Source organism: Pteronotus mesoamericanus, unplaced genomic scaffold (assembly GCF_021234165.1).
Source record: "Pteronotus mesoamericanus isolate MK-2021 breed Mesoamerican mustached bat unplaced genomic scaffold, CSHL_Meso_final scaffold_85, whole genome shotgun sequence".
In the NCBI taxonomy this organism is placed as follows: Eukaryota; Metazoa; Chordata; class Mammalia; order Chiroptera; family Mormoopidae; genus Pteronotus; species Pteronotus mesoamericanus.
The window spans coordinates 74,286,495-74,298,901 of NW_026555329.1; the positions used below are offsets into that span (position 1 = coordinate 74,286,495).

At 45.0% G+C, this 12,407-nt stretch overlaps 1 protein-coding gene across 1 annotated transcript; it reads left to right on the forward strand.

The window, feature by feature from the left end:
• The first annotated feature begins 382 nt into the window (after positions 1–382).
• On the forward strand, positions 383–6,636 carry NDUFB2 (NADH:ubiquinone oxidoreductase subunit B2). The gene is made up of 4 exons (XM_054564544.1): positions 383–523; positions 3,746–3,890; positions 5,482–5,584; positions 6,553–6,636. Exons 1-3 carry the CDS (start codon positions 429–431, stop codon positions 5,554–5,556), a joined length of 315 nt encoding a protein of 104 aa, XP_054420519.1. The 5' UTR covers positions 383–428; the 3' UTR covers positions 5,557–5,584; positions 6,553–6,636.
• Positions 6,637–12,407: the final 5,771 nt, after the last annotated feature.

Here is a 12,407-nt window from a genome sequence, read left to right on the forward strand (position 1 = left end):
TCCGTGTTGGGGTGTCTCGGCACCCGCCTAACAAAGATGCGCTCTTAGAGCCGGGCGCCTCGTCCCGGCTCCTGGAGTGGCCCTACCTCCCTCCGCGATGGTCCGCACGCCCATCCCCAGGGAAGCGCGCGGCTCCGCGCAGCCAAGCAAGTCAGAGCCGTCCCTTAGCAACGCCTAGGGCCGACTACACCATTCGCGTTTGGGAGGGTGCCTCCTCACCATCTAAGCCACGACGTGCAGCCCTCCGCAGCGAAGGGACTGAGATGCTAATTTGAGTTGGGAACCGCTACTTCCCTCTCCGTCAGACGTCACCCCCAGGCCCACGGGGGCGAGGGGGCGACGCGGTGACGTTAGGGGCGGGGCGCCGGGGGGAAGTGACGCATACGCAGGGGGGCGGCCTTCGGGTGGCTGTCCGAGGTTGGGCAGGCATGTCGGCTGTGACGCTGCTGGCGCCTCTCCTTCGCGGAGGAGGCAGCCTCTTCAGAGGGCTCCGCTCGCGGACGTCTGGAAACGGAGTCCGTCAGTGAGTGTCGGCCGGGGGTGGGTGGGGGTTTCGCCTGCTTCTAACGGAAAGCGCTAGCCTCTGGGACGTACTCACCTTGATGCTGGGCTCCAGGGGCGGGTCGCCGTCCTGCTGCGACCTTCACCCCGAGGCATGCTGGGACTTGTAGTCCGACCGCGCGTGGGGTGGTGCGTCCCTCCGGCTCCGCCACGCCGGGTCCTGGGAGAGCTGGTTACAGTGTGGGAGTGGGGACGGTGTGCACCTGGTTGATACTAAACACTGTGTGTATAGGGTGTGGAGGGGGTGACGACACATTCCTGCACCAAGGGCATTCTCCCTGGAGAACTTCATAGTTGGACGGGGACACAGGCTGAAGCAGATTTGGAAGCGAGGGCGGTCTAGGTCAAGTGCGAAGCTGGTAGTGGCAGAGGTGAGGCTGGAGACCTTGGGGCATAGGGAGGGAACGGTATGGGGTCCTGATGCCTGGCTGAAGAACTTGACCCAGGCGACAGCGGTCCTTGAGAGGTTTCAATCAGAAGTCATGTGGCCAGATTTTAATTCTGAAAAATCGCTTTGGCTGCAGGTTGGAGGGACAGTTCTCCAAGGCACGGGAATGGATCACCCAGAGGGAGTGGAAGGGCGGGAGAGGAGAGAGCCACAAGTGGATGTTTGGGCAATGTCAGGATTTTTCTTTCTTAAAATAAGTTTATTTGTTTTAGAGCAGTTTTAGATTTACGGCAAAATTGAGTGGAAGGTACAGAGAGAGTCGTCATATTCCGGCGCGCCCCGCGCCCCGCCCGCGCCACAACAGCCACATGCGTTACTTCTTCCATTGTCAACATCTCCCACCAGAGTGGTACATTTGTCACAATGGATGAACCTCCGTTGACACTGCATTGCGAGCCAAAGTCCGTATTTTACATTAGCGTTCACTCTTGCAACACCAGCATTTAAGGGAGTGAGTAAAAGAGTCACCTGGTGAGAGAGCGTAGCGCTGGATGCCAAGGGAGGGCACTTGCCAAAAACGAGCTGGTAGTGCAGGGAGAGTAAGAGCAGTGCTGGAAATAGTACCTTGGATTTTTCCAGGTGTTGTTGAAGGCCCCTTAGATCATCCTCTACGCTTTACCAAGAGGCAGTGCAGGAGAGTGCCTGCCACACCAGCTGTGTGACCTTGGAAGTTTCTTTATCTCTTCATGCTCCGGTTTTCTCACCTATGTAATGGGGATAATGATGTTGACTTCTAGGGAGTTAAATGAACTACAGTTCTCTAAAGTGTTTTAGGGCAGTTGCTTGTGCATGGTAAGGACCATACAGGTTTTATTTAACTTATGTTGTGAGGGAACTGAGACTTGGGGAAATTAAAGGAGTGACTTGCCTAAAGTTACATGTTTATTAAGGATATGCATCTGGGACAGGTGGGGAGCAGGAAGAAGGAGGACTAGGTGACCTGAGCAAAGACAGCAATGGAGAGCTACCAGCAGTAGCCCTTGACTCTGCGTGGGGAGACTGGGGGGTGCCCCTCTTCACTGAAGTCTTAGTACTTCCATAGCACATGCCAGTTTCACAGTGTGAGTGGTAATTAAGTGAATAAATACAGGGTCTGGCACAAATAACGCCTCTTTTTTATTATAAAATCATAAGTATGTAATACTGTAACATAATAATGTCGCTCAAGCGCACCATATGACGTTTTAGGTGAAATGTTCAAATTAAAACTAAATTATTACACCCATATTACTACCCTACCAACCACACTCAAGCAGGCGTTACTTCTGCTGGGTCCTGTATTTATGGAGTATCCATAATCCATATGGAGTATCTTCTAGATTCCAGGATCCTTTCTAGGTGCTGGGGATAGAGCAGAAAACAGGACAGATAATGGGGGCTTCCATTCCAGAGAGAGGACACAAATAGAAAAGAAAATATATGTTTAGGTACTATTTTTTTTAAGCATAATATTTTGTTTTAAAGATTTTATTTTTAGAGAGGGGATGGGACGGAGAAAGAGGGAAACTCCAATGTGTGGTTGACTCTCGCACGCCCCCTACTGGGCAACCTACCCGCAATCCAGGCATGTGCCGTGAATGAGAATCAACCAGCGACCCTTTGGTTTGCAGGCTGGCACTCAGTCCCCAGAGACACACCAGCCAGGGCTAGGTACTATTAAGTGACATGAAGAAAATAAAGCGGGGGATTAATTTAGAGCGCCTGGGATGGGGGATGTGCTACTGTGTGCAGGATGATGTAGAGATGCATGCCTGAGGGTTTGAGTTGGACCAGGACCTGAATGATGAGAAGTCAGCCAAGCAAAGATGCCAGAAAGAGCTGCTCCACGGAGGAGAGAGTGAGTGCAGAGGCTCTGGTGCTGCTGATGGGCCAGCAAGCTGGGAGGTGGAGTGGGATGAGCAGAGGGGAGAGTGGTAGAGGTGGGGGTCGGAGAGACCTGCCGGGCCCAGGTCAGGAGGGCCTTGTAGGTGATAAGAACCAAATGGGATGGGAAGGAATACAGGCTTTTAAGCCTCAAAGTAATATGATCTGGTTGATGTTTTAAGAACGTAACTTTCTCTCAGAGTTGTGGTGCATTTTTGTGTTTAAACTTGACACTTAAAAATCCTGGTTTGGGATACCCACTTATTTCAAGTCATAGTTAAAATAATATGTCACTCTAGCAATAATGAAATGTGAAGAGTGGGTTTGGACTATCATTCTCAAATCTTACCTAATGAGTTTAAATGATGGGTCCTTTTAATTAGATAGCATCTAAAACCTATCAAAGAAGCAGCCTATTGTTACAATGTCTTCTTTCCCATAGAGTGGTCTTCTAATAAAGAAGGCATCCTTTGACTTTGAAATAGATGGCTAAAATAGAACAAAATTAATTTGCTTGTTTTTCTGGATAAGCTAGTGACTACTTACAGGTTCACAATCTCTTAACCAAAACTCTTGGGACCAGTACCTCATTATCAACACATTCATATTTCAGGTGCGAGATACGTGAATATTCTCTACAGGAGAATCATAATTGGTCTCGTCAATTCAGGCCAGTTTTGCTGTTATACAGGTTTAAAGTAAACTTTATGAAACATGAATATTTTGAGGGATCTTGGAGCACTATCATTCTATATTTCATGGAGAGAAGATAAATGTTGACTTTCCTTTCTGGATGTAACTGAGTTGTTTGTGGACGACTGAATACTTTGAAGATGCACCAACCTGCTTAACGTTTTCCTTTTTTTCTCATAGTGCTGGTGGCGGTGTGCACATTGAGCCACGGTACAGACAGTTTCCCCAGCTCACCAGATCCCAGGTGATCCGGGCTGAGTTCTTCAGTGGAACCATGTGGTTCTGGATTCTTTGGCGCTTTTGGCACGACTCAGATGCTGTGCTGGTAAGTGCAGGGGAATGTTCTCCTCCTTGTGGGTGGGAAGGGGGAAGAAATATTAATAGCCTAGCTTGTTTTATTTTTTCTGTGGGTGTAGACTGTTTTTCTATCCATGGTTTTAATAACCTGGGTCAACCATGGTCTGAAAATACTAAATGGAAAATTCTAGAAGAATTTGTAAGTTTGAAATTGTGCACCGTTCTGAGTAGTGTGATAAAATGTCGTGCTGTCCTGCTCAGTCATGCCAGCAATGTGAACTGTCCCTTTGTCCACTGTCTCCACACTATACGCTATCTGGCAGGTAGTCACTTAGGAGCGTGCTCGGTTATCAGATTGAGTGTTGCGGTGTCACAGTGCTTGTGTTCAAGTCACCCGTTTTTTACTTAATAATGGCCCCAAAGCACAAGGGTAGTGATGCTTGTAGTTCAGATCTGCCGAAGAGATGTTGTAAAGTGCTTCCTTAAGGGAAAAGGCATTTATATATAGGAAAATACATTGTATGCATAGGATTCAGTACTACCCATGGTTTCAAGCATTCAGTGGGGTCTTAAAATGAACCCCCCTGGATAAGGGGTGACTACTGCATATCCCTTCATGTTGTCCTGTGTGTATGCAGTAATCTTTTAATGAAACATACCTTACCTTTTCTATGAAAGGGTGCACATGTAGGTAGTCCATGTCTTATGTGATAGTTTGCCGTGTTTGGAGGGAGACTAGAAACTAATTCTTTTTACCTTCTGAACTAGGGGTTCATCAGCAGGTTAGGTTTCACACTTAAATTCTAAATAATGACAGTCATCTAGTCTGTCTGGAGGCCCAAGGCAGCCAGATTGGGTGGGGTAGATGTGGCCTAATTTGAGGAAGTTTTATTGCATTTGCACACACCCTACCCACTAGAAAATGGTGCCTTTAAGCCACTGAAATCTGTGCTTGTTGATCCAGAGTACTTTGAATTTTAGTAAATTTAGTAAATTTGGTATTGTTTTTAGGGTAGGAAAAAATGTGAAACACGTTTCAGAAGCATCAGGTTGATTAATGTCCGATTTCTCTTAGAGCTACTGAATGCAGTTGCCCAGTGAGCAGCCACCCAGTGTCTGTCCTGGCGGCACATAGACACCCAGCCCATTCGGGGCGAGCTGTCAGGAGGCTGTGGCCATTTGGCGTGAGACGGCGGTGCAGCCAGATGTGCCCCAGATCGGGGTTGACCATGCAGGAGTCCACCTTCGGCTCCCAGATCCCAGCAGGAATGACAGGACAGTTTGAGACATGTGTTGTATTGTGCCAGGGCCTCAAGACATTGTTGAGATGTGGGGCATCGGAAACCTGCTGCTTCCATCGTAATCATATTCTCAAACTGGCTCAGGCGGGTGGCTTCAGAATGGCAGGCTCTTAAACTCTAGGCCACAGCTTATATTGAACAGACGAAAGAGCAGTTCGACCGAGTGAAGTGGTAGGATCTGTTCCTGGGGCATGTCAGGGCTGTGTATGTTACAGCATTGTCATATTTATTTTCTTCTCAAAATTTCTTTTTAAATGTAATTGTGTGGTGTATAGAGTCTTGATTTTTTTTTGTTTTTGTTTTAATGACATCACACAGGGTCACTTTCCATATCCAGACCCTTCCCAGTGGACGGATGAAGAATTAGGGATCCCTCCTGATGATGAAGACTGAAAACGTGGACTCAACTCTGTACAAGCGGGTATGACTCAAATTACTATTCTTTTTTTAAGTTATATTTACCTCTTGTCAGTAACGCTTGTTTTGACCTTGTACCTGTGATGGTCTTGAAGAAATATGTATTTCCTGACAGTATGGAGAACAATTAACTATATCATATGTCTCATTTCTGAATTTAGTATTTTCACATTTGCTACATTCCGCCCCCCCCCCCCCGCCCCTGCCTGAGCAACTGCCTTAATTTGGTCTCATCTTCCTTTTCATCTTCCTATTTCATTAAATAAAATCTTTAAAAAAAATTGTATTATTAGTATTGCCTCTATAATTTTCTCTATTTTTTTTTAAAGATTTTATTTATTTTTAGAGAGAGGGGAAGGGAGAAAGAGAAACATCAGTGTGTGGTTGCCTCTCGTGTGCCCCCTGCTGAGGACCTGGCCTACAACCCAGGCCTGTGCCCTGACTGGGAATCTAACCGGCAACCCTTTCATTCGCAGGCCAGCACTCAGTCCACTGAGCCGCCTCAGCCAGGGCACCTTTATAATTTTATTTAGAAGTAGTTTATTGTCATGAAAATTAAGAGCAGTTTTTGGGTATGCAGGGAGGAGTGGGATGGGAAAAAATGTCACCGAAGGGCAGGCAGTTCAGGCTGTTCTACAGCTTGTACGTGCCTGGTTTGTTAAGGACAGTGCGAGGTCCCAGCCCTCCCCAGGCCTCTGCTTCTCCTCAGTTAACATGTCTGCCAGCACTGACCTCTTCCTGTCTGCCCTCTTCCAGGCGTCCCATTCCCACACACGGTCATTACCATTTTGCTTTAATAACTAGACTGTAAGGTGATTTTGAGGGAGCATGGTGATTTTGCTTCCCTCCTTTACAAGGCTACTCACCTGATTAGTGCTGAGTGGGTGCTTCAGTAATTGAAGGAACAGAATTATGGATTTGCATTATTAGAAATAAAAGTACTTAAAGCTTCCTGTTTTTGTTTTTCTGCAGAAGCCAGGTGAGAAGTTCAATAAATTATGGACTGCAGTTCATATTGGATATTGAAGTTGTAAAATAAAGTGTTTTGGTCGAAAATGAGGCGGCGAGTTGTGGATGTTTCTGATGGCAGCCACCATTTTTGGACTGTTTCCTGTGTCGACTGCTGACAGATCCTCTTGGGTGCCCCCGGCGCAGGTTGCTGTTAGCGCCTTTCCTCGGTGAGGACATCGAGGCTCTAGGGGATGAAGTGACTTGCTTGGGGTGACACTGATGGGTGGGGCCATGAAGTCTGACCCCACACTTAGCTGCAGTGACAAGACTGCCTGCCTCTCTAGCTGATGGCTTAGTCACACGTATGTTGAGTGGGAATGTGAAAACTTGCCATGTCTCTACTGCTGGTGCCTTGTGGCCCTGAGTGTACAGAGGTGAGAGGTCAGGGCAGGCCATTCATTGTGTTTACGTTCTCTCTTGTGGGCTGGGTACTGTGTTCAGTGACCATTTGTGGGACTCATAAAACATTTCCAACTAGGAATTCTTAGGGCTGGAGAAATAGGAGACAAGGGCGAAACGGATACTCTACTTTTCCTAAAGTTTGTTTCAAAGTACTTTCCAACTGTGTGTAGCATCACAATTCTGAGAGTATGCAGCACAGGGTTTTCCTCTATCCACAGGTAAAAATCTGCGGGGTAGAGTGGCTTAATGATTTGCTTGGAAACATAATTCTTCATATTTTTATTTTGGGTTTCTGACCACCTAGGCACTGGGAATACAGTGCTAAACAAGACATAAGATTCTGTTCACAGGGAACTTAGATTTTAGGGAGGGGAAAAAAGAGTAAGTAAATTTGACTAGCTATGAAGGAAGTAACACTGGGTGAAGTGCTGAGAGGGCTGGTCTTTTGGGTGGGCGGGACATTTGACCTGAAACCTGAACTAGGAGGAGGAGGAACCAGTTTTCTGAAGGCCTGAGGGGAAAGTGCTGTAGGGACAAGGAACAGCAAGAATCAAAGTCTAGGGTGGGACCAAGTCTGGCAGGTGCTGAGCAGGGTGGGGTGGGTGGCGTGTGATCTGATGAGCACTCCTAGTCCTTAGGTTTGCACTCAGTGCTCTGCTGCTCAGTTTGCCAGTGTGCACAGTGACAGGCAAAGCTGAAGCAACGCTGAACCAACAGCCTCCCTCCCCGACTGCGGGCCCCAGCAGTCCCACGCCCGCTGCACGGGGTGCTGGCTCACCTGTGCAAGAGTGCGCTCTCATTTGATAAATAGTCTGAAAGACCATGAGATCTCTGTGCTTTTCACTTCTCACTTCTGTTGCCCCTTGTCCGCCATATCAAGAAAACTGGGGAAGGATACAATTTATAACAGTTAACTAGAGTAATGTCATTAGTTCTTTTCCTTAGTAATCAAAATGGCCTGACTTGAAGTAAAAGATAACTTTAAAATGGTAACCTTCTAAATTCAGCCAGTGTGGCCTCTGCACACTGTATCCTCTTTTCCATACTTGGACCGGAAAACCAGTTTGCGCTGATGCAGAAAGTTGTCCCCAGCCTTCTCTCAAAGGCTGTTACAGCTTCTGGGAAAGTATGTAAGTGGGAGAGGGTCCCAAAGAAATGCTTAGTACATTTGGTGGCTGGCTATATACAATACAGTTAAATAATAGTGAAAACTTAATAAATGTGTTAATTTATTAAATCCTCATCCTATAGATGAGGAAGATGAGCTATAGATGGTTGGGTCACTGGCCCAAGCTCATACAGCCAGTTTGAGCTGAGGTTCAAATCCTGGCTGTCTGACCCTAGTCAGCTTATCTCAGAGTTAGTACAACGTAAACTTTTATGAACTACTTTTGTTTTTTTAACAAAAAACATTTTCCATTATCATTTATCCCCCTTATATCTCCCTCCCCCCTCATGACCATTCTTAATTTTACATTGTGATCTAAAAATCTCGCACACAAAAATAATCTGAAAGTTTTATGAAACAGTACTTACCTTGTGATGCACCTGTTTTCTTACTCTATGAAAAAAAAAAAGATGGTTGAGACTGATTTTACTAATCATCAGAGGGTCTCAACTCGCAGCTTGAAAAACTGGCACAGTTTAAGAAGTCCGGGTTTGGAGGAGAGCTAGTGGATCTGACTCACAGCTTTACCATTTACCAGCTGTGAGTTTGGCCATAGATAGTGGGTTAGCATATAAAGCCCTCAGAATTCTGTCTGGCATGAAGGAAATACTCTAAATGGAAGTAACATTTCTAGACCACTGGGCCTCAGCTAAGTCTATACTGACCCCCGAATCCCAGTTTGACTTTATAGAAAAGCCTTCATATGGAGATAGATTCAGCTCCCAGCAGGTGTGGTGTGGCAACACCTCCGCCTGAAACAAGACAGACAGATAGGATGTCTTCCTAATGAGGAACCAAAGGTACGTTTAAAGTAAGGTTGTGGTCGTGCCTGGGAGGTAGAGGTGGATCTTCACAAATGAAAAGGTAGGTAGTGAAGGAATTACTGATGGCAACAGAGATCAGGTGTCCTGTCTTAACCCAAATTTGCAGCTTAGTTTCCTGTGGAAACGAGTGTAATTAACATAATGGGTTATCTAATAAAGTTAGAGACAGGAAGTAACTTTAAAGAACACCCACGATATGCATATTACAGGAAGGTCAGAAGTAATCTTGGTTCCACTCACTACTAGCACTGTTCTGTAGAAGAGGTCAATCTGGTTGCCTATGGCCACGGTCTCAAGAGTGTCGCTGAACAGTAACTGTGCAGTGGAGGAAGCCGGGGGTGGGGGAGGGGGCCGCTTGACTTGCAGTTGACCTGCCTCAGCAGCTGGGCCTTTGCCTTTTGTCAGCTCCACCAGCAGTGGCTTGCTTAAGAAAGGCAGCAGGGGCAAGTGGAGTATCCCTTGCACAATATCCATTGCTGGCCACAAACTCACGAAATCAACACCCATCTCTATCCAAATTTCATGACAGGCATCATGACCATAACAAAATGATACGAAACACAAAGTACTGATCTTGGAAACAAGTCCTGACTTCAGTCCTGGCTCAGCCCAGGCAGGTCATCCTTGGGGCCTCGTGTTCAGTAACTGAGATGAGACTTGGACCAGATTAAGAACTCTCTGTCCCAGTATTTTATCTAGGAGAACTCGCTCAGACAGTAGGTCCACTTACCACAGCTTCTGATAAAATTTCAGAAAAGCTAGTGGGATAGGGTTTTTAATAATAGGATTTTATCACAATAATTAGAGCATTCACAATGCTGGACTATTAAGGAAAACCTCTTATATACTAGTCTTTAAAAATAAAGTCATGATGGTTGTGATCATGTATATGAAGGTTATTTAGAAAACGAGTTTTTAAGGTATTATCACACAAGAACACTTTTCAGATGAGAAAACTGCAGTTCAGAGTAAATACTTTGAAGTCAGGGCAGTCTTTTATGAATAGTTGGAGGGGGCATGAAGAGCAGACACCATATGCCTCAAATACATGCCATCTTCAAGTTTTCCATTCCTATTGTTCTCAAATGCAGTGCTTCCAGGTGAAGCTTCAAAATTGTTTACTTCTGGAAACTTTGCTCAGTAATCTGACATGGTTTGAAGATACTCCAGTTATCTTTCAAACTTCAAGTACTGAAATAAAATGCACAAAAACCAACTCTTCGGGGTAACCAGTATTTAAAAAAAATGAAGTAAAAAACTGAGTACATAGTTTCAAATATATATGTACATTCTGTGTTCCGACAGAAAATGTATTACTGGAAGTTGTGTCAAAAACAGTTTGAAAGCTCCAGGCAGACTCCTTAAATGCCCCCACTGCAGCGTGCACTTCACCTGAGCCCTTGGGGGAGCAGTCAGGTCGCAGAATCAAAATACCTGAGGGCCACCCTGCTACAGTGTGGCCAGCACAGTGTAGGAGCGATCCAGCTGACAACCTACTTTAAAATTATTTCTTCTCTAAGTAACGTCAACCCACTGACATTGTATGTGTGAAATAAAACGTGCAATTCCCAGGCCCTCCACTGCCTGGAAGAACTGACTGTCAAAACCCTATTTCCGCTATTGAATGCGAGAGTGCTGGAAAAATAATGTTGATGAAGACTTCTCCATGCAGTCAATCTTTATTATAGCAGTATTCGCATATTCACATCAAGTACATAGAACTTTTTTGCCTTTTATATAATACAGAGTTTTTAAATAACTTTACACAGAAATAAATTTCTTCAATCTGAGTTTCAGCTATCTTTTTTTTTTTAATTCTTCATGCTTTCTATCCAAACTGAACAATATTTTCCATTGTACAAATTTACATGAGAAAAATTCCAAAGTACAAATGAAGGGACCTGAGCAGGAAAGAGAACCAAAGTATCAAGAAGTTGATTTCGGGAAGAATTGAGGAAAAAAAAAAAAGATTCAAGCAAACACTGAGGATTAAGGGACAAGAGGGAGACACCATCCATTTGACTGAAAATAAATGTTTTTTTTTTATGAATTCAAAAATAAGTTTTAAAAATAGTTACTCCATAATTTTTGCAAAGCAGGTATAGAGAGGTCTGTGGACAATTAAAAAGCCCCCATCTTTTCATGGGGCACGCCCCAGACTCCACGAGAGCCTTGTGAGTGCTCGAGTGGGGCCGAAGTGAATTAAACCCAAGCCTTTGGCAGCGAGACAGAGGAATGTGTATGTGAACCGCCGTAAGGTTTGGAGTGGTGAACCTGGAGCCATTAATTCACCTCAGTGAAAACATGAAGGATTTCCCTTTCCTCTCCCTTACAGAAGATTTGTCCTCAAACCGAGATGTAAATGAAAAGGGGGGCGATGTCCTTTTTCTTGGTCTAAACCAAAGAGCAACCATAACTACTGTACAGAATTCAAAGGAACATGTCAGTAAATGGTCAAATGCGATCCCCCAATCAGGTGAATGCTCCTACTTTAGGAGAAGCAGGAGCTGCTGAGTGAGGAAAGGGCCAGAGTGTACAACCAACAGAAATATACCACTGTGACAGTCCTTCCAGTCAGGCGACATCGTGAAGGCCAAACCGAGACCACAACGTGTAGTGTGGCCAAAGGAAACAGAGGACGCATGAACACATTTCAGACGGAGGGAGGATAGAGCGTGCGCGCGCGCGCACACACACCCGGTATGTAAACTAATGTAACATGAAGATAAATAAGACATAAAGATTAGCCACTTATGTTGGTAATTAATGTGAATAAAAAGGCATTATGTTTTCATAGCTGGCTTTAATCAGCTATGTCTGGAATACACACAAATGTATAAAGAAGGAATGATTCTTTTTAAAAAACCTTTCACAGCTTAGAATAAAAAGCACACTTATTGCACTCTTACATTTTATTTCAGATAATTATGGTTTATTTCCCACCCTCACATCAATTTTTCCCTACCCTCAGACTTACCCCCATGCCCTCCCCCATCCTATTTGGTCCATTTTTTTCTATATTTGTGCCTAGTCTGTGAGCTTTGTTGCTTATGCTAGTCTGAAGTTTCCTCCTATGTAACTCCTACTCCACCAAAAACACACATGGGTTAAAAAGCTTAACACACAAACGCAACACAATACTTTTCAAAAGAAAATGGTATTAAGCAACTTACTCATGACCCCACTGCACCCCTGTAATGGGAACCCCTCCTCTGCTGCGTCTCTTGGGTGGAAGTCATGCCTGATTCCCTAGAGGTGCTGCGACGAGAAACAGCCGCCCATGGGCACTGGGCAGCCTGCTCAGCCGCCAGGAGACGTGGATGGTTTGCACAAATCCTTTTTCCTTTTTTTGATACTAACATGAATAAACATATTTTGGTTTTTTATTTTTAAAGAGTATTTCAATATACAGAATTCTTTTG

Excerpts from the sequence above, each read along its gene's own strand:
- NDUFB2 (XM_054564544.1), top strand. The coding sequence starts at position 429 with ATGTCGGCTGTGACGCTGCTGGCGCCTCTCCTTCGCGGAGGAGGCAGC. Across the intron at positions 524-3,745 it reads TCTGGAAACGGAGTCCGTCA|TGCTGGTGGCGGTGTGCACA; the intron begins GTGAGTGTCGGC and ends TTTTTCTCATAG. Across the intron at positions 3,891-5,481 it reads ACGACTCAGATGCTGTGCTG|GGTCACTTTCCATATCCAGA; the intron begins GTAAGTGCAGGG and ends GACATCACACAG.